This window comes from Anomalospiza imberbis, chromosome 4 (assembly GCF_031753505.1).
Source record: "Anomalospiza imberbis isolate Cuckoo-Finch-1a 21T00152 chromosome 4, ASM3175350v1, whole genome shotgun sequence".
NCBI classification, from domain to species: Eukaryota; Metazoa; Chordata; class Aves; order Passeriformes; family Viduidae; genus Anomalospiza; species Anomalospiza imberbis.
Genome location: NC_089684.1, coordinates 18,820,574 through 18,848,445, shown reverse-complemented (window position 1 = coordinate 18,848,445; position 27,872 = coordinate 18,820,574). Strand labels below are relative to the sequence as shown.

Genomic DNA, 27,872 nt, shown 5'->3' with positions numbered 1-27,872 from the left:
GCCAGGCTCTGCTGCGGTGGGGTGGTTCCGAGGCAGCCCGTGGGCTCTGTCGGGGTTCCCCGCTGCAGATCCGAGGTGCCGGTGTTCCCTCTTTAGCTCGGCTGGGCAGGAACTGGGTTTGAGCCTCCTCTCTTTCTCCCGCTGACTGAACAGGGAGCCTGCATCGACTGGGATCAGCCGCTGGAAGCTCCGGGTAGGTGGGATGAGTCCAGGCCTCCGTGCCATCCCAGCGTGCTGAACAGCGGGTAGTTAACACTGCTTCAAGCCTGCGCTGACTCGGAGGTAAGAACACTGTGAAACCAGCACACCGCTACAGCTCCTGTGCATTTGCTGCTCTTCAGAGCGTCTCAGTCCTTCCCGGTAACATGTAGCTTCTTCGTTTGTCCATGGGTTATGTCATGCATGCAGCTCAGGCTTAAGAAAATTAAGAACATTACTTAAACAGTTAAATACAAGGCTGATATTAAAACTGATAGTGTTGGCTTTTAAAAGGAAACAGACAAGTGTGTAAATGTTGAGCCTCTGGTAAGAACTAGGACATAATGTTAGAATGAATTTTTTTACATGCATTTCTTTGAAACAGATTCAGTACTGGTGGAACAAAAGTGAGAAATAGCTTGGATGCAGAAAAACATTAACCAAGTTTGTCCTACAGTTGCTTGACCACAGTGTCATTAAATCCTCTTTGTGGAAGGAGGAATATTCCTCTACCTGATGGGTGCACTGGCAGCATCTCAGTGCTGTAACTATGACTGGAGGAGGAGAATGGAGAATTAAAAAGTATATTGAAAGAGTCACTGTCAAATGAGTCTGTGTGAAACAGGTGGCTGAGTTTCTCTTGCCAGTTGATCACACGTCCTAATTGTTCACAGAAGACTGTTTGGGAGGGCATAGAGATTGAGATGGCTGGTAGCAACCACAGCAGTAGAAGCTGAGCATTTTTATCCAGGGGTGGATCACCTTCCCCATCTTAGTACCGCAGTCCTTTTATGTTGTGTAGTCCCAGAGTGCCAGTGCTGTTTGTGGAGGCTGATTGTGGAGGACAGAACAGCTCTGGTCTAGATGGCTTACTTTGAAGGGGACCTCCAGTCTTGTGTCTCAGGCAGTGGCTGAAATTAAGGCCCTTATTTAAGCAGGGACTGAAGCCTGTGACTGTAAGATGCGGTGTGCTGCATTCTGGCTTGAGATGTGGCTCTAGTTAAATGGTCATTGCTTGTCTTCAGCCCTTGCGGTGTCAAGGGCATGGGAGCTGCTCTGAAGTGGCTGGTGGCATGCACTTGGTGGAGCTGCCTCATGCTGACTGCCTTGAGTGCTCACTGAAATGCAGGAGTTAATATCCACATGGTGGAAGAGCTTTGCGGATGAGATTTGTGGCCTGTATCAAATGTAACTCTGTCCCTTGCTGTGCTATTGCAGCACTTTTTAAAAACCAAAAGGACAAATTTTGGGTCAGAATGTTGCAGTCTCCACATTGTGACAGACTGCAGGTACCATACTTCAGAAATGTTAAAATGTTTGCCAAAGTCATCTGAACAGTAAATAGGAATTAGATTTTGAGCAGGTTTGAAAGCTGTGTTAGGATATATCCGTGCTCTCAAAAAACATGTCCTTAATATGTCTGAGCCCTTACTTTTCAGTCTCAGGAGAGAGGATTGTCAGCTATGTGTAGTTTTCAAGGCCATTTGTAAAAAGCTGAAATAAGATATGTGACCCAGAACATCAGTTCCTATCACTACTATGAAAGTACACACAGGGTCTATTTTGGTCATCCTGTGTTTGGTGGCAGTCACCTGCCAGGTTCAGGAAGCACCAGTTCCCAGTGTGCATAAGTAAGAAACAAGGTGCCCAGGGGCAGCTTGTTCCTAATCCTGGCGCTTAGTTATCACCAACTTAACAAGGAAAACATCCTTGTTAATGGCCGAAGGCCTTAATAGCATAAATTACATTTTTTCTTACAATTCTATCAAACTGTGTAGCTGCACGTTTTAATTAAATGTTGCAGTAATTCAGATATTTGGGTGTTGGTTTCTTCAGTTAGCTGAAATACTTGTTTCTTAAGGGTTTTCAATTAACTTAGAAATAATGCAGCGTAAATGGCTATTTCTAGCCATTCAGTGATCTTCTATCTTCTTTTCAAAAAAACCCACTGATCAGATGGATGCAAGTTGATCAGCTTGGAGCTCTTAATATAGAATGAAGTTGCTCTTTCAGAAAATCTAACTGTGGCAAATATAATAAGTCTTGCATTTCCTCAGTGGGGAAACTAATGTCTATTTGTATTTTGAATGCATTTATTGAAGATTTGCAGGTTTTTGTCTTCTGGCTGATGTGAGTTTTCCTTATCCATATGCTGTGATGTTCCACAAGGCTTCTTAATGTTCAAAATTATTCCTGTGTAGCATTACTTTTTTATTTTTCAGTTCCTTTAATGAAGACCTGAGTGGGGCAGGGAGGGGGTGCCAGCTGTGAAATTGCATCCAACATAACCAGCTCATTTCTTTTTGTAACCCTTCTAGTGTAAACAAATCACATTGAATCATGGCAGCAGACTCTATGGAAATTGATGATGCTTTGTATAGGTAAGATTGTCTGATTTTTAAGCATTGCTCCTGACTTTTCAGGAACACTTACATTTACATGCTGTAATGTTACAATTTCATTCATTCCTCAGCCTTTGCTGTGCTCCTTGGTCATCATCAGCAATATCTCTGTTACCCTCCAGATCTCAGGGTGTTGAATTTGGGGTTTTTTTATAGATTTAAAAAAACATAAATATTTCTTTTGGTTTAGTTTTGTTTTAATTTGTTACCTGGGAATGTCTTGAGATCACTTGGCAGGCATGGTAATTGTTCAGAAAGTGTCTACTGGGACAAGTGGTATCCCTGTAAAAACATGGTGGGATGAAAAGTTTTTGTATATCAAAAAAAAATTAAAAATGCTTGTATGCAGAATAAATAAGGCGTCTTTTCAATTCAGTGCAGTACTTCTGGTGTTGTGTCACTACTTTTTGGCAGTAGCCTCATGAAAGTTGTTCTTTTCCGTGATGAAAAAGGTGATGTTTAGAATGGTATAAGTTTAATTGTCCAGTTGGATGTTAGGACTCTCCCAGATTTTAGGATCAGACTACAAAAGCTGTGTCACCCTCTGCTTTGAAGATTTCTGATAACAAAGAAATTCTTTTGCATGCTTGTGTCTTCAATAGTTAATTCCAAAAACTTTGTTTATCCTGAAGTTTTGCAGTGATTTAAAATTATAACTTTATCTTCTCTAAAACTTTGCACTGACAAGGTCTAACTAAAAGCATTTTGCTGTATGCATTGTGAGTGTAAATCTTAGGTTTGATTGATAAACATTTCAATTTTTTAGAAGTTTTTTTAATGACTGGGAATTCTTGACTTGCTTTCATAGGCTCTTGACTTTGTATCTTGTTTTGATCTCAAATTGTCTTTGCTGTAGTCGCCAGAGGTATGTTCTTGGAGACACAGCAATGCAGAAGATGGCTCAGTCCCACGTGTTCCTGAGTGGTATAGGTGGCCTTGGGGTGGAGATTGGTAAGTTAGGTAACATTTATTTAAAAAGACACAAGTGTGTGTAAACATACTGTCCCAGAATACTTGTAAACCTTAAATTTAAATATAATAAGCATGTTTGAACTGTCTGAGTGAATTTATGTGGGCATGATGCATATTACTAACATTGTGAAAGATCCTGGACTTAAGTTCTCATTTTACTAGAATAACACTTCAAATTTTACTTAAAAATGTGCTTCCACGAGCCAGATTGCTTTATCCAAATCTTGTGTCCTGGGTGAAGGTTTAGGGTAGGTAATCCAAGTTACTCCTTCAGGCATCAGTATCAGTGAATGTATTATAGGAGTAGCTATAGCCCAATTTTTTCCCATTTATGAAATGGGAGGATGTGTTGGAGAGCAGAACTATTTGGTGAAAATGCGTAACTGCCGTGATACAAGAGACTCCTTAGCAATTTCCCTTACTCCTCATGAGCAAGACTTGTTTTGGCTGGTTTGTGCCTGGGGTGATACTCCTTCAGTTGCCTCTAGTGGTTCTCTGCACCAGATGCCAGAACAGAGTCATGGGGTTTTGCAGTTTATTGTCATTACTATCTCTGTAATCACAACTGTGGGATGGACAGCTGACAAATGACCAATGTAGAGAGTCTTTTTAATGTTGCTTATGTTATTTTGCTTTCTGGGGTGCTTTAGAATGCTTGAGCCAAATGTAAAAGAGAAAAAACCCTCAAGCTGTAAAGTTCTTAATAATTAAATACTGTTATTGTCCACCTGAATAACTATGCAATTACAGATTTGCAAGTAACCTGCAATAATCTCTCTCTCTGTTTTTGCTTTGTTCTTGTTTTTTCAGCCAAAAACATCATTCTGGCTGGGGTAAAGGTATGTAAAATGGTTCTGTTGTTGGGTATTCTTGGGTAAGCATGAGAAAAAGGCAAAACACTACTAGCTAATTAATCTAAAATTTCTGAATCTTTCTCAGTAGAAGGGTTGCAAAATATTTGAGAACCTAGGGGTGAAAACTTTCAATAATCTGGATGTTCTAGTAGTATGATCAGAATCTCATGTTAATGTCCACTATGCTCTGAAATAGCTCATAAAATATTTTAGCTAGCTGCTGATTAGATACTGAATCCTTTTGTACAAAGTGGCTTCTCTTAAATGGAGTGGTCCAAACTCGAAAGCCAAACTATTCAAAATATGTTATCTTATTTTGTCATCCATTAGAATCCTTTTATGTAGACATTAGAATGGTTGGGTGTTTTATTCCAACAACTGCTTTTTTGCTGCTGGGATTAATTTTATTAGCAAGAAGCCATTTAAAATTCTTCTTTCCTATAGGAAAAAAAAAAAAAGTTGTCCATTAATTTTCAGATCACAATTGCCCCTGTATCACAGTCTGGCAAAAATCATCCTTGATATTTAAATGCTGTCTCTTATCACTGCAAACTAGGAGGAAAATGCTGAATGAAGTGCATATTGCAGATGTGTTTTGCTCTCTCAAACAGAAAGAGTTTTCTTGGGAAAGAGATTGGAAAAACTTGTTCTTATATGTGCTACAACTGTGTTAGTGCAGTGTTAGTGCTCCAACATTTTATGGGGCTTAATCCATCCTTTTGGGTGTTGTGACCTTGTATATTTCTTCCAGCAAATGCTTTTTGACAAACTTTCTTAGGCTCTTACAGTTCATGACACCAAGCACTGCACAACATGGGATTTGGGGATCAACTTCTTCATCCATGAAGATGATGTTACCAGTCAAAGGAACAGGTTAGTGAAGTCTTTGGAGTGAGAGAGGACTGAGCCTGACAGTCTCTCATCAGCATCAAAAATAGCAGTTTGTTTTCCAAGAGCTGGTAGTACATATCAAATACCTGTTAAACCCTTTCTCTGGAGTTGCCAGCTGTGAGTACAGTACCCAGGTAGGTATTAGAGGAAGTCTAGACTTGGGACTGAGGTTCTGAGTCACAAGTGTCACTGCTTGTTATGCAAATTAAATAGTGGTGGCCAGCATGCATTTCTTCCTTGGGCTTTCTCAGCCACCTGTACAAGACTAGACAACAGCCCTGACAGCAGACAGTCCTGTGGAATATTGGACACTGCAGTTTTCCTCAGACCTGCTAGGAATTGAAATGTGAATAAATGAGTTGTTGGTTGTTGCCAGGAGACATTGTGAAGGTCTCTTGTAGGGCATGTGTAGTATGAAATTCTGTATTGAGAATAGAATTTTGTAGATATGTAAAAAATGGAAAATTGCTTTTCTTTCAGGGCTGAGGCCACGCTTCCTCGTATTGCAGAACTCAATCCATATGTCCATGTAGCAGCATCAACTGTACCACTAGATGAAACCACAGATCTGTCTTTCCTAAAGCACTACCAGGTATGTCACTCTTAAAGCAGTTGTATGTGTATTTTATTCAGAGCATACAACTTGGATTTTTTATGTAAGTAAATACAATGAAGAACTTTGAAGTATATTTTGAGATGGTGTAAATAAAACAGTAGGTCTTGTATTTGGACTGGTGAAATGTTGTGCTTGTTTTTTTCAAGACTGAAACAATGGGTTTGTGTTCTCACCACTTTCTTAGTACACTTACTATAGAATCTGCTATGACAATAAATAGCTAAATGGGGTCGCTGTACAATTTTTTTTTTTGAAGGTGAAACTGTGACTTTTCTTTGCAGCTAGCACAGATGTTTTACATATATTCTGTGTGCTGTATTCCAGACAGCAGAAGCTCAAGCTATATATTTAGATCATTCATGTATGTATGTATGTAATGAAATATAAGTGCCTCTGTGGTGAAGTGAGGGCACTTGCAGTTGTTCAGTCAGCTGTCTCCTGCCTGTGTGCATGTCTCAGTCTGAGTGGGGAACCTTTACTGTGTGGCTGACATACAAGCACACCAAGTTTCTGAATGTCCCAGCTATAGCAGGCCATGTGTAACTGAATGGGTTGCAGTGCACGTGCCTTGGAACCCAGTACTGTCCTAGGCATTAAAGGAATGTGTGTAGAAATTCTGTGTCTGCAATTTTATGACCACAAATGCTGGAAGCCTCTGCAGACTTCTTGGTGTGCACTGATGAGTATTTTTTTTTGTTTGCTAGCTTTAATCCTAAAATTCAAAATCTACATTTTTGCTGAGATGTTAAATATTCTAATTGGGTTTGAGCTCCACAGCTGCAGTTAAAAAAACCCCAAACAAACAAAAACCTGAGAATTAGCTGTTCCTGTTCCTACTCATTTTATTTCCAGAACTTGTGAGGTGGTAACCAATCTGGTTTAATGAGAAGACTTCCTCAAGACAGCTTTCTCTTAAGTGTGGAAGATAGGCGTCAGGACACCTATGTAACTTACTCTAAGTACTAAGTTTTCCCATAGCTTGAAGATACTGATTACTTTCAGTGTCTTAAAAGTATTTCTGTTCTTGTTCACAGTGTGTCATATTGACTGAAGTAAGTCTGTTGCTGCAGGAGAAGATTAATGACTTCTGTCATGCTCAGCAGCCACCTATTAAGGTAACAGAAAAAATGCCATACATTAATAATCTTTACAGTGGGCATTCTGGACTTCCAGGGTGTTCTTTCCAAAAATGGAGAAAACTGGTTATGAGGTATATAATTCAATGCAGATGGCATGTTGATGGAGCAGCAGGAGTTCTGGGAATACACTGCTGCTACTGGTATTATCTGGATGCCAGCACAGGTAACCACAGCTTGGTCCTTAATTATAAAGCAATCATGTTAAAGAAGTAGTTATCACTGTTAACTCAAAATGGTTCTGAAAGAATGTGCTAAGACTGAAGGACATGCTGAGGCTGAATGTAAGAGAAGTAGAAATGGCAGCATTTCACTCTGTAGTGATGTTACTCCTGTGTTGTGAATGGGCTCAGAAGTGCTCCTGCAGGTTCAAGGTCTGTCGTCGGTGCTGTGCTGTGTGGTGTGGCCTGAGTATGCAACAGGTTTCCACTCTAGAATCAGCCCTGCTGGCCTTCAACAGGCTCCAGTGTGAGGCATCATTTGGCTTGTGCTGTTCTAGGGATACTCATGATTTTTACTCTCTCTTGTAGTTCATCAGTGCAGATGTGTATGGAGTATGTTCACGTTTGTTTTGTGACTTTGGTGATGAATTTGAAGTTCTGGATACAACCGGAGAGGAACCAAAGGAGATCTTCATTTCAAATATAACACAAGTAAGGTCATTGTGTTGCCTTAACTGTTTAAAAGGACTCATTGTTGGCTCTTTAAGAGTGCCAGAGTCCTTCACTTTAGCAGCCTAATAAGTAATTTAAAACTGGTGCTATAGGAGAAGCAAAGTTACTTTGGTTACTTTGTTTTTACCCTTGCCTCCTGGTTGTTACTTACTATGTAACACATAATTATGATTTTTTGATTGTAGAGATAGGGAGAGGAAGAAATGAGTAGATGTAGAAAGAAGAGGATGTAATTTTGGTGTGGTAATAGGGTAAGTCTTCCAAGGAAGCATGAAAATAGGCATGAAAAGAGCCTTTTTTATAAGAAACGGCAGCACTTACAGGCAGGCTACTGGAATAATCAAGGGAATGAAGAGCATATTTTGAAAATAAATTTAAAGATTTGTTTTAACCTACCAAAGCAGAGGCAATGAGAAGGGGATATTATTGCTAGTACTTGCAGTGCAGAATGTAAGGATGTCCATTTAATCTTGTATTACTGTTTTATAAAGGGAAATTACTGTAGGTCCTTTTTTCAGTTCTGGAAGTCCAGACAGTAAGCTAACTCATCCAGTAGCAAATCTTTTGTCCATCTCCAGTCTAGGTATAATAATAACCTATCTAGGAGGGGTTGTGCAGCAAGCTGTGGTTGATCTGAATTAACACTTATAATATGATGATTTGGGTAGCCTTTTCCTTGGTGCTTTTAAAAGGGAATGGATGACTTGATTGTTCTCATTAATTGCATAAGGAGTACATAGCTGAGCTTCATGGCTTCTGCTGATTACCTGCCAAGTGAAGGAACGAATATATATTGTATATATGCCTTGTTTAATAATCTGATACTTGAATTTAGTTGTATCTTCTTCTGCTCTGAAGTGTAAAACTGATGAGAATTAAAACTCAGTGCCATCAAGTGCCTGTTCTTGTCCCATAGACAGGGTCAAGGTGGCACTTTGTCCCTAAATCAGAGCAGAATTTTCTCCAGTCAACTCTTTTTTCCATTGTTCATTGTCCACAGAGAATGTGGTCCACTATAATTAAGTTCCGTGCTGCTTAACTGAAATCTTTCCTATACTGGGGTCTCAGGAAGGGATGAGAGGAGACTTTACAGGGCAGGCTTGCTTGCAAATCCACCAGGTTACAGCCTGAGGTATAGCACAAGGTCTTGAGGAGCTGTGTTCAGACTGCAATGAGGTCTCTGTGTGCATGGCGGGTTGGCATCACATCCCATAACAGGATGAGGTGTTGTCTGAGATTCCTGCAAATGTAAGCTTGTCTGTGACCTGCTGAAGCTGTGTCTCTCCTGTATGCTGTGCAGCTTTTTAAGCTTCCAAACTTTCAAGAGTGAGTTTGGATGTCCTAAGGATATCAGACAGAAAGGAAGCATGGAGTAATAAGGACCATTTACAAGACTTTATTTTTTTAATGCCTCTGAAAATGTCTTTGAACATGGGGACTATTTTTAGTTTGGAAAAAGGGGATAAATCTGCTACTATTTTAGAACATAACAATGGATTTGACTGCTGAGAACTAACAAATGCAGTTTGCTAACATACTGAGAACTCAAAACAGTGAAAATGAGAAAGTTTGTGTTGTAAAAACACTGTTAAAATGAAAATTGTAGGACTGAAAAAGTTGTCACAGGTAACTGTCTTGCTGTGACAGAAATGAGGTGTTAAAAGTATTAGAGACTGCAGTTTCAGCAGACAAAAAGCTATCTGCCTGCAATACAATGTGACCCCTTTGCAGGAGACACTTTCCTCCTTGCTGACTGCCATTTTTTTTTTCAGTCAAATCCTGGTATTGTCACTTGCCTTGAAAATCATCCACACAGGCTTGAAACAGGACAGTTCTTAACCTTTCGGGAAGTTAATGGAATGTCGTGCTTGAATGGATCCACACACCAAATAACAGGTAAACTGCTGCTGACTCATTTGCAAGGTGCTTATTTTCTGGCCTGATTTAGCCACTGCAGTGTTGGTTACCGTTGTCAGAGGAGTGCTGGGTTGTGCAGATCTCCAGTAAGCTTGCACAAAAAAATTGCTTTTGGTGCAAAGGTCTTCCTGGTGTTGTTTTGATGGCATTTAGTAAAGCCTACCTGAACTCACCTTGCTGATTAGGGAGCCAATGGAATTGCTCAGCTCAAACTGTGGAATCTAGTTGGCAGCCTCTGAGCTGATGGTCATTTGTCTGCTGATGAAACTGGCTTGGTATTTGGAGGGTCCCATAATGCCCGTGCTTCTGTCATGGTTTTGGATGCCACCTGGTGCATCACTGTTTGCCTTGTAGCTTTTTGGGGTGACAATTTGAGTGTACAGGGATCAATTGAAAACGTTTTAAGAATGCATTTGAAATTATTTTCATGATTTACATCTACCCTGCTTTGTTCTACTTTATGCATGTCTCAAGGCATTCTACTTGGTTCCTTTTGGATGCTGGGGAATTTTCTAGTTCCCAGATCTGAATGTCTATTTGTTTGGAGCAGAAGAGAACAAGTGGGTGGGTGTTGGTTGTTTGTTTTTAACTGTTCTGTGGTATGAGACAAAAAACACTACCCTTGAAACATGTACTTGAATGTATTTCCTCTGGGTCCTTACATTTTGCTAGAACTGATGCTGCAGTCAGTTCATTCCTCCTATTCATGGCTTAGCTTTTGGTTTTAGTTTTCCATGAATTAACAATTTTTCTGTCTTTTTGCCTTGCCTGAATGATGCTTCCCATGTATGAGGGGGAAGATGTGACAAAATGCTCCAGCTGCCTTTTTTGATTACCTGTAGTTCTCATCACAGGGCTAAAATCCTACTCAGAGTAGTTAATACTGGACACTGCTGTGCATGTTCTAAAGAAAATTAAACGTGATTTCATTTTTGTTAAAGAGCTGTGGTCATCAGAATTCTTGTTAAATCTGCTGCCACTCAAAAAAGCTCATTTCATAACAGATCATGTGAAACTAATACTTTGTTCCTCTGCCAGTTTCTGGGTTAATCCTGTTAGAAGGATCAGCTGTACTTATGCTTCCAAAACAAGGTTGCCCGCTGCAAAATTGCAGCACTTAAAAAAAAGGACTGGCAAATACTCGCTTCATTGTATACAGAACTGTAGCATCCAATGACACTTTGAATTATCTGTCACTGTTTATTCTCTTCTCTTTTCAGTGGTGTCACCTTACTCCTTCAGCATTGGTGATACATCAGAGATGGGGCCTTACCTGCATGGAGGCATAGCTGTGCAAGTGAAGACACCCAAGATGTGTTACTTTGTAAGTGTGTGCTTGCCAGGGCTGGGTTCTCAGGTGTTAATGCTCTGAGCACTGGAAGGAGAGTTCAGCATGTACATGTTTCCTAGAATTATAGAATGTCCTTTGTTTGGAAGGGACCCACAAGGATCGTGGATTCCAGCTCCTGGCTCTGCACAGGACAGCCCCAAACATCACACCCATTTAAAGATGAGTCGTCACTAGGATGTGAAACATCTCTCTGACCATTCAGAACTTGCAGCAGATAATTATTTTTAGCATCTAGTGTGGTATGAATAATGAAAAGAGCATTGGCAGTGCTAGTCAGAAAGAATATTTATTTCTTAATCTCTATAGGAAGAGTATTTTGTCAGGTAGTGGTAGCTGTTGTGTTCTTAAGTAGTGTGTTGTTGTCATGAATTCTGTTTTTCCAGGAACGGCTGGAGAAGCAGATAACAAACCCATTATGCCTTGTTGCAGATTTTAGCAAGCCTGAGGTAATTAGCAAGTGGGGATTTGGGCACAAGTGCTCTAATAGTAAAAATACATGGATTGTAATCTGTAACTTTATGTTTAGCATAATATAATTTCTACTTTTGCCCTTAATGCTGGGCTTTGTTATTGATGTTTGTTAAAATGCAAAGCATTATAATATCTAGTTAAAAGAAGATTACCGCACTTTACAGTTTTAGCTCTAAATTCTTTTGGGGACTCTTCAGTTGGACTTAGTTGAAGAGGGTGCTGAATGTGTGTAAAGGGTGTTGCATTACTGAGCAACACTTTTTAAAAAACATTAATAAAATGTATTTCAGAGTCACTTTTTAATGTTATTTTTAAACTTTTTTTGAGTGTTGTACTTAAGAGACAAGAAATGAAATGGTAACAGAAGAGTTCAGATAGTTGTTTCTGTTTACTTAATTTCCTTCTAGTTTGTAATTGATCAACAGCTGTTTTTGTCTTAACAGGCACCTTTGCAGATCCATGTTGCCATGCTTGCCTTGAACCACTTCCAGGAGAACTTTGGTCGTGGACCGAACATTGGGTAAAGCAGCAGTTCTGTGTTTGCCAAGCCTTAAATCAGACACATCTCTCCTTTTTGTGTAGTTCCTGGGTGGGTGTACAGCATGGTACCTTCCCTGTCTGGTACCTGATAGACCACATAGAAATGGAAAGATGAAAAATGTTATCTGATCTGTGACTGGGTGTATAACAAGGCCTTCCCAATATAGCAATGACACTTTCTGGGCCCAGGTAGAGAGGAGATAGTTCTGGAGGAAGGCCTTCTCTGTTACAGTTTTTTCACATTGTGGGACTGATAAGGAAAAGTTGTTTCAGTGATCCTGAATTATCTTTTAGTTCATGGATTTAAAAAATCTGAATGATTTGGGTTTAATTTTCAGTGTTTTTCGTTTGGCTGTAGTTCTTGATGTATGTAATTTTGAGTTTAATGAGACAAAATTACTTAAAGTATAAATCTTAAGACTGTACTTGCACATGGATTTTTCCACTGATACGCCTGTTTTTGAGCTAGCCCTGCCATTTAGAAGTACATCTTGAATGCTCACTGTTAAGGATAATGTGAGATTCTGAACTTCCTACTGTATCCATTGTTTTTTTTCTTCCATTGATTGTGTTTCTAGAAGAACTCTGGAATGTTTAACTTATCATTATTGTTTCTACCCTGGTGTCTAGATGCCTTCAAGATGCTGAGGAAATGCTGAAAATAGCCATGTCTATTAGTGAAACACTGGAAAACAAAGTGAGTAAGGAATCATTGTCATTATGACTCACTTTTTAATGTGCTTATTTACTTGCCTAAAAATGCTTTATTTGTTGGTCCCTGTTCTGGCCTTTGAGTCCATCTTTAGATAGATCAGTTGGCTATCTGAAGGCCATGTGAGGAAGCAGAATGGTATTTGAGCATGGGTTCAACTGAATGTTGACCTGACATGAAGGCTGATCCTGTGGTGATGTGAATCCAGTTCTTAGACAAATGCATGTGACAAATACAGGTTATGTGGTGGATTTGTCTTGGCTGGAAACTTTTTTGCTAGTCAGAGTGAAATAATCTGTCTTTTAGTGAAGAAGAATGGTCTGTGAAACTGTCAAACGTTGACTTGTTCACTGAGGGAGTAAACCTGTTCCTGTGTCTAACTTTTCAGCCTCAGGTGAATGGAGATGTGGTGAAATGGCTGTCTAGAACTGCTCAGGGATTTCTACCTCCTTTGGCCGCAGCAGTGGGTGGTGTTGCTAGCCAGGAAGTCCTGAAAGCAGTAACAGGAAAATTTTCCCCCTTGCAGCAGTGGGTAAGGCTGTCTTGGTTTTTGGATGGTTATTTTGACATCCTGTGAATGGATAGTTGTGTGTAAATGGTGTATGATGAGAGTAACCTGAACAACTTCCGTAACATGGAACTAAAAAAAAAAAAAAAAAAAAAAAAAAAAAAAAAAAAAAAAAAGATTTGAGGCTATATTTAGAAAAATTACTGGGTTTATGTGTACAATAAAATTACAGCCAGTTTTAGTAAAAATTTTGTACTTGGGGTTCAGATAGCACATTGTTTTTCCACACTAGCAAAAACAGCATTGGCTTGTCACTGCATGAATGCAAAGGTTAATATAGTGCAGATACCAGCTTAAGCTACTGTACGTAAGAGCAGGGCTTTCAGACTCTCAGAATAAATGTCAGAGTACAGTTGGATTAAAAAATGTCAGAATCTTCAGCGTTACCTATGCAGGGGCAACATGCCTGTCAGAAGTCAAAAACTTGCAGCTCACCTGTTTGAGTGAATGTTTTTTCCCCTCTCTGTCCAAGTGCTTTTTCCTGTCCACTAAAATTGTGAACTGTAGGGTACCAGATGCTGTGTGGTTTTCCAGTGACAGTAAAAACTTAGTGCTTCTAAATTTCTAGACTCTATTGTTCATACAAAGTAGTTAGTTTTTAAATTAAAGTAACCTGTTCACAGGTTTTAATTGAATTTTTTTCTTTTTTTTTTCATTCTTTTTCAGCTATATATAGATGTTTTAGACATTGTAATGCCTCTAGAGAAGGTGGGCTCTGAGGAATTTCTCCCACGGTAAATATAACTACAAACTGCTGGCTTATGTATTGTTCACATCTGAGTCTCAAGCAGGCACAGATGTCTTCTAAAGTTAATTCGGTGCTGTTTGCTGGAGGGACAGGTTTGGGGTTAAGAATGTGTGTCCTGCATCCATGAATAGGAATTATAGAATCGTCTGACTTTCTTAGTTCATGTCAAAGTATAGTTTGGCATCATGGCACTACCATGATAAATAGCAGCTTGAAGTCTCCTGTTTTTGTCTCCTGTGCCTGCATAGGGGAGATAGATATGATGCCTTGAGGGCTTGTATCGGAGACTCTCTGTGCCAGAAGCTCCATGATTTGAATGTTTTCTTGGTGAGTATGACTGACACTGTTACACTATTTGCAAGTGCTTTGTTGGTACAGCTAATGCCCACTGTCCTCAAAATACATGAGGGCAGCTCTGTGATGTGCCACTGCAGAATAAATGGTCCAGAATTGCAGTGGGACTTGTCTTTGTGGTTTCTACTTACATTTCTGATTCTACAAATGTAATGTACTTTAGGTTGGCTGTGGAGCCATAGGCTGTGAAATGCTGAAAAACTTTGCACTTCTTGGTGTTGGTACTGGGCAAGACAAAGGATTGGTGAGTCACCTGTTAACCTGACTTCTCATTAGAAGTAGTGTGACAGGGAAGAATGAAATAATTAGACCTAAAATTGTTAAAAGCCTAAGTCTTATTTCAGGTTAATCTCTGTGCAGAGGATACAATGGCTTTGGCATAGAAGGATGTGCAATTAGAAGCAGAAAACACTTGGAGCAGTCTTGCTGTATTTTGATTTTAAAACAAAATTTAGTCAGTTAGTATAAGCAGAGCTTTGGCCAGAGTGGATGTCAATAGCAGTGTTCTGTTTTGACAAGTGTTTATAGAAGTTTCATCAAGATCATTGCTCAGTGTTACACTTAAATTGTAACTTCAGCTGTTGCTTTTGCCCCTTCTGACTTAGGTTACAATTACAGATCCAGATTTGATAGAGAAATCCAACTTGAACAGGCAGTTTCTTTTTCGACCTCATCACATACAGGTAGGCTTTCTTATTCAGTAAATTTTCTGGACTATTGTGTTGCCCTCTCCTGTGTCCCTACAGAGAGCTGAAGTTGTGACTGTCTGTACTTCTGTCCAGAAAAGACTTAGAGGCTGTAATGAAATCTAGGTGTTTTTTTAAACAGTGCTTAGAACTCCAATGGCATCCAAGTATGGATGTATCACCAAGTACTACTCATCACTAGTATCATTTAAGTAAAATTAGTTGTCTAGTCTTAATTTGTACTGGTGTTTTTGATTAGTGAAATCTCTCGAATTTGACAGTTGAATGAATACTGAATTGCGTAAGAACGTGCCATGGGTTGCTATGTCAGAAATGCTCTACTATGACATTGAAATTTGGGGAAAATAAAACAACAAAAAATAGACAGTGCTGGCAGAAGTCCTCTTGCTAGAGCTCAGTAGTGCTGCTGCTGCTGGAACTTGACCAAAGTTGGTGTCTTCTGACTTAATTCAGTTTTCACTAAGCTGGTAAATAGTTTTGAAAAAGCCCCACATGTTGTACATTCTGTAAATGGGTAACACAGAAGCTGTTAATTCCTTAGAAGCAGAGAGAACATCCCCATACTTGAAAACACAGCACAAAATAAAAAAAAAAGTGGCTTAGACCATGACAGCAATGCAGAAAAAAGTTTCTCCTGCCCAAAACCCAACTGTTGAATTTTCTGCCTCCTGTTTATGTATAGCAAATCTGGGAAAAGATTGCACTTTGGATGGATGGAAAGTGAGCCCTGCAAGCTTTTAGAAGCCACAGGCTTGAGTGCTGATCCCTAGATAATTGTGGTATGGCTAGAAGTGTTGGGTAGGTCAAAAACTCTATTTCAGTTTAGCTTCTGAAATTGGTTTTGTGTGGAATGCCTTGCAGTAATGTGATTATTCACAGGTCCTTGGATGTTTGTGCTGCATAGACACAGAGTTACTAATGTGTTTATCCTCAGTCAGTCATGAGCTGCTCCCTTCTTTTGAAGAAATTCTGAGTGGCAGCATCTGGCTTCAGTTTCAGTTACTTGATAAACCATTTAAGCACTTCCACCATGTGGTCTCTGAAACACTAAATAAAAAAATAAAGCTAGATTAATAAGATATTTATCAGTGAGGGAGGTATATTATTTTAAAATGTTGTTTATTGTATGTTTTGCGTACTAACATTTCTGTTAGTGAATTTTGTCTGATTGGTAAATGAAGTTACTATTTCTGTGTCTCTGATGTTCTTTATCTGCATGTTGCTGATATCTGTATTTATGCTTTCAGAAACCTAAGAGCTACACTGCAGCAGAAGCAACTCTGAACATCAATCCTTACATAAAGATTGATTCAGATATTAATAAAGTTTGTCCAGCCACTGAGAACACTTACAGTGATGAATTCTACACCAAGCAAGATGTGATTGTGACTGCTTTGGACAATGTTGAAGCCAGGAGATACATTGATAGGTAGGGGGTGGAAGGGAAGCAAGAACAACTGTTAACTTCTGATGAGGGTGAGAATGCTCCATCAGTTTTAAGGCTGAATTATTAAAGCATAAAAATACGCATTTACATTTAAAAGTAGAGATATTGACACTTACAAATAATTTCTAATGCTCATAATCCACACATGCTGAGGTGTATGGTATCCTGATCTAGTCTGAATAGTTCTTATTTAATCTCTTCTTTTTCCTGAGTTTGGTGTAAGCTTTCCACTCTTCAGAAAGTGCCTAGTGACAACTCTGGTTGCACTCCAGTAATGTTTGCCAGGCAAGAATGTAGAGATTGTTCTGTACTCTGATAGTCTGTGTCTTTCTGTGTCAGTCGTTGTGTAGCAAACCTGCGTCCTCTTATAGACTCTGGAACTATGGGAACAAAAGGACACACAGAAGTTATTGTGCCCCATCTGACAGAGTCCTACAATAGTCATGTAAGTCTTTCAAGACCATTGCTCACCTTCTCTAGCTTGTCCCATGATGCCCTCTGATTCTTTGATCATTTTTATGTGTCATTCTAAAATAAGTGGCCTATTTGAGTTGCTGAAGAACAGTACTGTTAGGAAATAATTGCTTCCTTTGTTTCTGAAGAAAACTCACAGGAAATAAAATTTGAGCAGTTCTTTACAAGCATATATAACAGTTCTGTTTGAATGGGAAAGGGGAAAATGAACCTTCAGGCTCTATTGTTGATAGACACTACCTGCAGTATCCCTCTGTTTTAAGTTCTTGTGGAGAAATTCACTGGTTGAGAACACCATGAAATAGTGCCATGTGGACACAGAGACAGGATTTTGACCATCCTAGTTGTCTTGTTAGGGTCCATAAAGAAGTCTTTCTGGCCTTGAGTGACAGGGCATGTTTCATGTTGAAAGTGTACATGAATGCCAGCTGCACATATTGGAAAACCTGGCTGGCAATTTCACCTGTTGTTTATGTTTCAAAGTTCAGTTTTGCTTTCCAGTGTTGAGTTTAGACTATTCTTCATAAAGAAGAATTGACAATACTAGCTAGTGTTCATAAAACAGATTTCTAAGCATAAAAAGCCACTTTGTATTTTATAACAGCAGAAGTTTTAACTTATGTAGTGTACAAGTTCTTAGTGCTATTATTAGCAATTAACCTGGGTAACCCTTCATTGACATGCAACCCTCTTTAATTACAGCGGGATCCACCAGAGGAAGAAATACCTTTTTGCACCTTGAAGTCTTTTCCAGCTGCTATTGAGCATACGATACAGTGGGCAAGAGATAAGGTAATGGATTCACCTTTCTGGCTTTCAGCACAACTCCATGTGTGTGTGGAAAGGTGGGCATCTGATATTCTTCTTGCATAATGACATATTTTTTCTTTTTATTTTACAGTTTGAAAGTTCATTTTCTCACAAGCCTTCATTGTTTAACAAGTTCTGGCAAACCTATCCGTCGGCAGAAGAAGTTTTACAGGTAAGGGAATGTTGCCAGGGTAAAATAGAGAGTTTAAACTACTGCTTTATGGATTTTGTTTCTATTTAAGGCCAGTGAGATTAGGGTTAGTTTCTGACTTTTTTCAGAAAACCTGAAGACTTACTTGGCCAAGTCATTAGTTGATCATATGAACAGTATTTCTGGTGTGCCAGATAATTAAAAGTTTCTCCAGCTCATGGGCTCTGTACATGATGTAGAAGTACCAGAAAGACTGAGACACTGCTAGTGTGTGATTAGTGTGTGTCACACTGATGTGTAACTAGCTGGGAAAAATGAAAGTAAGACTGAGTTTGAAGGTGAGTTCAAGTAGTAATAAATTAGATTGAAATTGTTTACTTTCTTTTTCTTGTGAGTCTGTAATGGCCTGTGGTCCAAAGGGCTGGTGGAAGTAAATGGAGAAAAAACCCCAGTGGAGAGGAGCACATAAAGGATAATATTTCATGAAGTGAACCTGTTTCCTCTTGCCTATGGATTACTAAAAACATATTTACTGTGTGACTGCATTAGAAGGAATCTTGTCTTTTAACATTTTCATGTTTCTTTATCTAGAGAATAAAATCAGGAGAGAGCCTGGAAGGCTGTTTTCATGTTATTAAAACTCTCAGTAGAAGACCCCGAAGTTGGACTCAATGTGTAGAACTGGCAAGAGTAAAATTTGAAAAGTATTTTAGCCATAAGGTAGGTAAGACCTATAAATGAGGTAGCAGTAGACTGATGAGGATTTTAGAAAACCTGGTGGCCCTAATAATGAGGTGTCCAAGTCTTTGCACTCACTGCCATCTCTTCATAAATAACAAACTATATTTGAAACCTAAAAATGCTGCATCCCTTTCTACTGTAGCACTTCTAGGTCTGGTTTATTAACTCACTCACAGTACTCTGTTCAGTAGTCTCTATGCAGTTTTCTTGGCATTTTTCCATTTTTTTCCAAAGTATCAGGATTATTAGATGTCTTTTATTAGGCAGTGGGTTGTTGTTTCCCACACTAAACTCCTGTTACTTAACTCACCTTTGTAACCCTGATTTCTTAAAGATTTTTCTGAAATAAGAGCCATTCATTCTGACAGTCTGGTCCACATTTTTGCTTAAAGTATGTGTGTAATTTTGTAGGAAAGGTGGGAATTTGTGAATTAATAGTGATGTGGATTAAATAGTGAATAGGAAAGGTGGGATGTTGTGAATTAATAAACATTCCTGTGCATACAGAATCCCTGGTGGTAGTTGTCACATTGAGAAAATATTGCATTCCAAGTTGTGAATCCATATGCAAGAATCTTAAAGTGACAATAAGGTGGGGGAGAATTCTTTGCTCCTTGGATTAAATGCCTTGCTTGAGCTTTGTATAGATGAGGTGACATTGTCATCTCTGTTCTGTAAATGAAATGGGCAAGCACTCTGTCTAGTAGTACTTGTCTTTAAGCTTTGTCCATCTTGACAAAGGTATTTGATGATTTTCTGAACTCTTTCAATTGCTTCAGCTAGTCAGGCTTGATTTAGTGTACTCATGTCAATCTATGTGACAAATTACTAAAGCCTCTCTGGCTTTTCCTCTAGGCTCTTCAGCTCCTTCATTCATTTCCCCTTGATACACGATTAAAAGATGGAAGTAAGTACAAATGCCTCTTTATGCCTACTGAAAATTTATGGCATATGTCATGTTGTTGCTGCTCCTGGTTCCTTAGGATTTCATCTGAAGTCTGTTTTCCTGCCAGGTTTGTTTTGGCAATCACCAAAGAGGCCTCCTTTCCCAGTGAAGTTTGAATTTAATGATCCTTTGTAAGTATGATACTGTCCCAGATGCATTGTATAACATCCTATAAAACCCACCTTACAGCAGGAAGTGCAAGGCAGTGGCTTTATGGCCCTGGAAGTTGGACTGGCATCAATAGCTGTTAGTTCACGGTCTTATCCTGCGGCAGATTTGGTGAGCTGCCAAATACTTTCACTGCAGATAATTTAACTTTCACTGATATGGGATTGGAGGGTGCTGTTCTGACAACATCTAATGTGAAATGGCTTGGAACAATCCATTTCATGTCTTATATGGCTGCAGAATTACTGAGTTTTTGCTGTCACACCTCCCAGCCCCCAGTGTCCACATCATAAAATGCAGGCTGTGCCAAATGACCTACTGAAGGGACCACTTTTCTTGTTCATTACAATTTGGATCTGATCTAGATGGCTTGGGTATTACAGATAATTTAAAAAATTGATGTGGTTGATAGATTAAAAAGCTTTTATCTGCTGTATAGCTACAATTGCTTTGAGAAACTGGATCACCTTTTTTAGTTTGAGTGAAAACTGACATTGTGCTAAATATCAAAGTAATTCTGAGATTAAGCTTTTTATCATATTGATGTCATATGAGCATTTGTAATTGTTTGCTTGATGCAAAAGTTAAGGAGTCATGGTTTTCATTAAATAACTCTCCACTCTTAAAATTTGCTTAGTTTTGGGGGCAACTTCTGAGTCAATGTGCTATTTTGTACTGTGTACACTGAAGGATGGAAATTCTGTTTCTCAGTATGTTTGCTTAAGATCTTGAACATGATTGCAAACCTTTGGGCAACTGAAGTAGAAAAAACAACCAACCAAAATAATTATTTTTTTCTTCAGGCACTATGGTTTCATCGTGAGCACAGCTAAGCTCTTTGCAACAGTGTACTCTGTTCCTTTCACAGAAAAGGTAATCCAGACTGTAAGAGTGTTCCCTTAACTTGGTGTTCTGTTTTGGCCTATGTCCAGCTGCCAGTTCTTTTCAAGAGCTGATTAAAGTGATTCTTACAGTAATCTATCCTTCAGCACTATATGTTTGGCAGCTGCTTACACTTATTTTCTTTATTTAAATCCTGAACCTGGAGAAGAAATGAGTAGTGTATTGGATATTTTCAGTAAGCACTGAACTTGGAAATTATTATTTTGATGCAATAAAACTACTGAACTGAAAGAAAATCTCTTTAAGGCTTTTTAAAAAATTAAGTGTCTTAGGTATGCTATGGAGATTTTATTTGCTTACAGCCTCTGCTTTGCTTATCCTTTTTTTTTTTCTTGTTTGTTTTTTTTTTTTTATTTGGACCTTCTTGTAAGTCAGGTTTGCACTTCTGTTTAGTTTTCAAGTGCTAGGTACTTCACACTGCTCTGGTTTGCTATGGCAAATGAATTGTCACTTGGTGTTTTAATGATGATGTTTCACTGAGTCTGTGAGACTTCTTGGTTCTAGTATTATTTGAAATCCTATTGTATTTACAGTCTTTGTGGAGGCCTTTTTGAGTTGATGCAAATTTAAATTGTTTTTCTTCAAAACCATAACAGGACTTGTCAGAGGAAACCATTTTGGAGATTATTTCATCTGTGAAGGTACCAGAATTTAGACCTTCAAACAAAGTAAGTGTGATATTTAAAATAAAGAAAAAAATGAAATATTCCACAAGCAGTGTCCCACATTTCCAACTACTGCACTGATGCTAATGAGAAATAAACACAAATTATAATGTGTTTTGGGGAAATAAGTGCGTTAAGGTTAGAGGGAGCCCCTGAAGAACACCTAGTTCAATCCTCTTGCTTAAACAGGGGCAGCTAGAGCAAGTCATCAAGGACTGTGTCCCACTGGGTTATGAATATCTCTGAGAATAGAGACTCCAGAGCCTCTCTCTGTGCCAGTGTTCAACCATCGTCATAATTTTTATGGGATGCTTTTGTTTGTTTCTTTTTCTTTGAAGTATGTTTGTATGTTTCTTAGGGAATTTTATGTGCTTCAGTTTGTGCCCTTGTGCTGTCACTGGGCACACTGTGCTCTCTGTACTTCTCCCCCGTGAAATACTTGTACACATTGATAAGATCCCACTGACCCTTGTCTTCTCCATTCTGAACCATAACAGCTCTCTCAGCTTCTCTTGTATGAGAGATGTTCCTGTCCTTTAATGTTCTTAGAAGCTCTTGGCTGGACTTGATCAGTAAATCCATGTCTCTCTTGGGCTGGGGAGGAAAGCCTGCAAGGAAGACAGGAAATTCAATACACTTGACACCTGCCTTGTGTGAAGTTTGTGTATTTTATTACTCAAGCACTGCACACACTTGCAGGTTGTACAGACTGATGAAACTGCAAGAAAACCAGATCATATTCCTGTCAGCAGTGAAGATGAAAGAAATGCTATTTTCCAGCTGGAGAAGTCTATACTAGCCAATGAAGCTCTGGAAAGTGAGTAGTGCAAACCAGTGTGATAGTTTAGTAATATCCTACATTTGCATTTGCCACTAGTGACATTCAGGTCTTTGGATGAAGCAGTTCTGGAATTCTGCAAGAAGTAGAGCTGATACCTAAAGCTTTCTGAAGTACCATGCAGATACCTGTCCTGTTGCTTGACATTAGGCTATGGTTCTGTGTTTCTGAGATTCGTGGAAGTTTTAGGGCTTTCTGTTACACTTGCTTGCATAGCGAGCAGGCAGCAGCAGGTAATTGAACTCCTAAGGAGGGGAAGGGTGCTGGCTGGATCCCAGATGGACTGCAAGTATTTCAGGCATGAGAAGGCTGCAGTCACTACTTACAGCTCTCAGTCTGAAATGATCCTAAATTGTGAAGACTGTTAAGAGTCTTCCTCAGCATCTTCTGGATTTAAACTGAGGATGCTCACATCCCATTTTGTGCCTAGCCCCACGAAGAGGTCACTAGGCAACAACTACATGCAAGCTTTTTTAGGCCATGAATCCAAGAGAAAGATTAGCTTATCACTAACTCATCCCATGGAGTATCAACCCAAAACTGATTCCAATTCTACTGAGTCCATATTTTGAAAATTTTGCAGATAAACTAAGCTTTAAAAGGGATTTCTCTCAGGGTGGAGGTTTAGTGAGGTGGGGTGTATGAGAAACATCAATAGGAATGTTCAAAATCTATTCTTGGTGGTGCAAGGAAAGTAAAATTACAAAGCTCTGTTTCATTATTCACTTTTAAAAAGTGGTATTGAGAGGGGCATTTCCTAGCATAGGAAAACAAGTAAGGCACCAAACTCTAGGATGTAAAATGTTTAATTTGTTAAGATTCTAGTCCCTTTAAATTGTGTTTTGGACATCTTCAATTTGCTAATAATAATTTTTGCTCTTTTAATTTTTGTTTTTATGAGCAGCTGACTTGCAAATGAAGCCCATCTCCTTTGAGAAAGATGATGATAGTAATGGGCACATAGATTTTGTAACAGCAGCGTCAAACTTGCGAGCCAAGATGTACAACATTGAACCAGCAGATCGGTTCAAAACAAAGCGCATTGCTGGAAAGATTATTCCTGCCATTGCAACAGCTACTGCTGCAGTATCAGGGCTGGTGAGATTGATTTTTAAAATGCATATTTCTTTCTCTCACTGTTTCTTGCCTTAAACTGCTATTGTCTGGGTATTGATTACTGTTACCCTGACAGAGGCTCATTTAAAGAAATGGATTTATTTCTTATGTACCAATAGCAAAGGTCATGCTTGATTCTAGATGTGGTTGTTGAGGAATGCATGTAGTGCAGGTAGCTCAGTGTGGAGCTGCAGTGCCAGCTAAAGATTGAGCTCTGTGTGGGAGCCTCAGACAAGAGGTCGTGAACTGATGCTTACCCTTTGCACAACAAAGGGCAAGGGACCTGTGGCCCAGCCCGGTGACCAGACACTCAGAGACACAGCAGGATCCAAGGACAGAGCTAGAAGACCCTGAACTGTTGAGCACTGAGACTGTAAGAGTTCAAAAGCCCTTTGTTCAGAGCTCCTTCTCCAAGGCACCAGCGTGAGTTGTTAGCCTGTTGCTACACCATGATAAAATTACTTAAAGAAATAAGAAGTCTGAGACTCTGCTAAGGAAAACCCAGGGTCCAGCCAGTGAGGGAACCTTGTCTGGCTGTGAGAGTGGGATGAGTAGTGAGTGAGGCAGTGATTGGGAAGCTGCCCACTATGAAGGGCATTTAGTCCCAGCAGTGAAAGTCTTCAGTGGTGTGAGTGTGGCTGCTGGAGTGGCTCCTGAATAGTCAAAAAGGGAAATCTCCTTAATATGGTGAACCTTTGGTGCTTTTATTTTTGATTTGCAGCAGAGAAAGATGGGTTGGAATTCTGCATTTTGGTTTGTTTTTGGCCATTAGTACTAACTTCCATCAGAATCCTGCTGCCAAGAGTGGAAAGGATCTGTTCTGTAGTAGTTCATGTTCATGCATCTCAACAGAACCTCATGCTTTGTGGAGATGGCATAAACCAAACAGTTTTGGAAGAGTACTACATTAAGAACAGTTTTGAATGTTTTAAGTATTTCTCTTGGCTGCAACAGAATTTATGTGGCATAGTGGGTTGCATTTCCATGTTATTTACTCTGCTGATTGGACAAAGGCTGATCTCACTAACAAATTCCTTGGTGATTGCTGGTCTCTTCACTGCCTTAGAGTTGATAACACTAAAACCTAAAAAATAAATTCTAATTTACTGCAGGTTGCACTGGAACTCATCAAAGTTGTGGGTGGCTACCCAGCTGATGCATACAAGAACTGTTTTCTGAACCTAGCCATTCCCATAATGGTCTTTACAGAAACTGCTGAAGTAAGAAGAACAGAAATCAGGTAGAAAGGACAATATTTGGAAACCTGCTAATTGATGCTTAGAACTTGCTGAACCATTCCAACAAGTGTGAAGTTTGAATAGTTAATAAATCCAGATATCCACATTAAGGCCTTACGTGCTCACATAGCAGAGCTATGATGGAACCACAGCTCGTGGCCATACTCCAGTTAAACATTCTAGCTATTCAAGGGTATTTTTATGTTGTTTAAACTTGGAAGATGATGAATTGCTTCATGCTTGCTATCAAACTCTGCTGTCCACTTACTGTGTACTGGTAGAGGTGTAAGTGATCCTTGTAATACTTCCAAGGGTGTCCCATAATGCATTGCCCAAGAATTTCCTGTTTGGAAACTGCAATCCATATTCATCTGTCCTAATTTTAAAAAATAGTGGGTTTAAAGGCTTAGTTTGGTTTTCAGTGGAAGCTGTTAATTGTGAGACTTTAAAAATCTATAGAAGGTAGATGTTCAGCATTGTACTTAGGAAACATCCTACATACCCTTTTGCATCTTGTTCAACAAGAGCTATTTTTTAATAGGTCTGAAAACTCAGTAACTTTGTTGTCAGGTACCACATCTACTTAGAGGTCTTACTGTGTCTTGTGCTTAGAAAAGTCAGAGGGCTGGAGAAATGGCAGCAGAGAGGGAAGAAGCTTTTGCTCAAGATTAAACAGCACGTCAACAAGAAGACGTGGCAGTTCTCCAATACACTTTTAAAAGGAATGACTGAGTTCACATTCTAAAGTAACAACTTTTCACTTTTTAAAACAGAAATGGCATATCATTTACCATCTGGGACAGGTGGACAATTTATGGGAAAGAGGATTTTACTCTGTTGGACTTCATAAATGCTGTCAGAGTAAGTTATCTACTGTCCTGGGTTAATACAAGACAAGAGGAAAGGAGTTTCTTGTTTTGGGTTGTTGAATTGTGTTTTGTTTTCTTTTTTATTTCCATCAAGTTACTGCTCAAACCAGAATAATTTTAGTAGTAACTAATGCCAATGGGAATGTCTCTAAATAAAGGCATCCAAGCCTGTTTTCAAATTCCTTGTTAATTCAGTTGCCTCAGATGTATCTTAAAACTTTCTATCAGCATCCATGCATTAGCAGGTTTACTGGTTTGGATCCTATGGATTTGAATAATTAGCTGTAAAATTTGCAGCAGTAGTATCTGCTGATTTGGGCAGCTCTTCTAGTCTTTTAACAAGTTTTAATTTGTGAATTCCAGGAGAAATATGGAATTGAACCAACTATGGTAGTACAAGGAGTCAAAATGCTCTATGTTCCTGTGATGCCAGGCCATATTAAAAGATTAAAGTTGACGTAAGTATAACTGGAAAATGGATTTAGGGATGCAAGTGCACATACAATTATGTTCATTGCTTGTATCAAAAGGACGCGTGTCTGACAGCAGTATTTTCTCTAAAAGTGGTTTCTAGCCATTAATACTTTGAAAAGAAAAAATATATTGGAAAGAAAAAAAAAGATAATTTATTACTTTTTGGAAAAAAAAAAAAAGAAAAAAGAGAAAGTGAATTAACTTCTGTGATGAAGAAAGGAGACTTGCAAAATGCTGCTTTAGCTGTTGAATACCAGAATGAGAAAGCTAAAGAAGTCTGACAGTAATTTGTTGGGGGGAAAGAATGTACCATGGTTCAAGCAGAACAAGACTACTAGGACCATTTGAAACTGGCTTAAAACTAATGCTGATATTTAGCAATTTAGCTCTGAAGGAATAACGTATTGCTTGCAGTTTAAGATTTCTGGACGTCTGTTCAATTATGGTAATTGCTTGAGATTCTACATCACTTTAGCCCTTTCAAGAATGATGACATTCATAAAGGCTTTGCTATGCTGCTTACAGAGAGGAAATTGAGGTATTTCACCCTTACAGTTTGGTAGGATGTGAAGGCAGGGCATTAGGTTTTGACTGAAGGCCTTTGCAAAATAACAGCCAGATCTCACCCAGGTTTAGTTCTGCCTTACACCTGTGGATATAACTGCTTTAGCTCAAAATCTGTTTCTTACAGCTCCTGTGAAGTGTGTGGTAGTGCTCACAGGCTTTGCTGAAGCAAGTGGATGCACTGGTCAGTACTGTTTTGAGGGCCTGCCAGTAGGTATCAGGCAGAGAAGTATGAGCAAGCTACTTCAAACTCCTGGGGAGAGAAGAGCTGCTAAGCTGTAGAGTTGCTAAGATGAGAATTTACAGCCTATCTCCAAAAACGTTGCTTATATGTTTTCTCTTAAAGCTGTGTAAATAATTTTGAATGAGTGGGGTATGTAATAAAGTCAAAGCCATGGTATGAAGCTGCCTTCTTGTGAATATCAGGATTTTTTACTACTCTGACACTTTAATGGGCTGTGTCTGTCAGGAAGATGGAATACTACTTGCTGAAGCTCAGGTGGAGGAACAGCTTCTGTGTGCAATTTAGAGGTGGTTTATTATCTGTTTTAATTTGGTCTGTAGTATCCTGGGCCAGTATATATTGCTGGCAGTGAAATTCCTCTGAGTCTGACCCTGAATTCTCACTGCCAATCCTCTTGGTGCATTTATGAACTGCTCTTCATTTCTTTATAGGATGCAAAAGCTTGTGAAACCATCATCTGATAAGAAGTATGTGGATTTGACAGTATCATTTGCTCCAGAGACTGATGGAGAAGAAGACTTGCCCGGGCCACCAGTGAGATACTACTTTGTTCAGGAAGACAATTGATGGTAGAGACACAAAAGTCACTCATGGACCATTTGTTCTGAAAGGAGTGTGCTAATTTTCAGCTATTAAAGATGGTACTACGTATTTCTTTCTGGTGAAGCCTTAATTAAGCGGTGAAAATCAGTGGCTTTGCACTGAAGACAAGCTGGATTTGTTTCTTCTGCTCCTGTATTCTTCAAGCCTGTTTGCTCAAAGGAGGATTGGTCACTCCATGAGATGGAATGTCCAGTACAGTCCTTACCTTAAAGGCAAGATTTATATTGAGGAAAGCAGGAAGAATGGTGAACCTAAGAAATGGTCCCCATGTGCAAATTAGGCAATTTGCATTTGCTTAGGCAAGAGCGCAAAAAATAGGAAAAGCACCATTATATGATACTCCTGGTGTTCTAAGAACATCTGAAATTCATTTCATATGTTACTCCATTCTCAAACAAGAATTTCATTCTTGCCATCTACACATGAGATTAGATCCATCTGAAAGGCTTAAACTCCCACTCAAAAGCAGAGGAACTGCTTTCTTGTGTGGTTGCTTAGTGGTGCTGTGGT

The 27,872-nt window shown here is 39.2% G+C and overlaps 1 protein-coding gene across 1 annotated transcript; it reads left to right on the top strand.

The window, feature by feature from the left end:
* On the top strand, positions 1-27,470 carry UBA6 (ubiquitin like modifier activating enzyme 6). The gene is made up of 33 exons (XM_068187348.1): positions 1-193; positions 2,517-2,579; positions 3,457-3,551; positions 4,383-4,411; positions 5,205-5,299; positions 5,798-5,909; positions 6,968-7,048; positions 7,600-7,722; positions 9,516-9,639; positions 10,881-10,984; positions 11,395-11,457; positions 11,926-12,002; positions 12,653-12,719; positions 13,123-13,266; positions 13,969-14,036; positions 14,299-14,377; positions 14,568-14,648; positions 15,010-15,087; positions 16,359-16,540; positions 16,898-17,003; positions 17,735-17,824; positions 17,934-18,014; positions 18,585-18,713; positions 19,590-19,641; positions 19,748-19,811; positions 20,652-20,721; positions 21,348-21,419; positions 22,116-22,233; positions 23,159-23,352; positions 24,483-24,610; positions 25,382-25,469; positions 25,841-25,935; positions 27,191-27,470. The coding sequence occupies exons 2-33, from the start codon at positions 2,539-2,541 to the stop codon at positions 27,324-27,326; spliced, it is 3,066 nt and encodes a 1,021-aa protein (XP_068043449.1). The 5' UTR covers positions 1-193; positions 2,517-2,538; the 3' UTR covers positions 27,327-27,470.
* Positions 27,471-27,872: the final 402 nt, after the last annotated feature.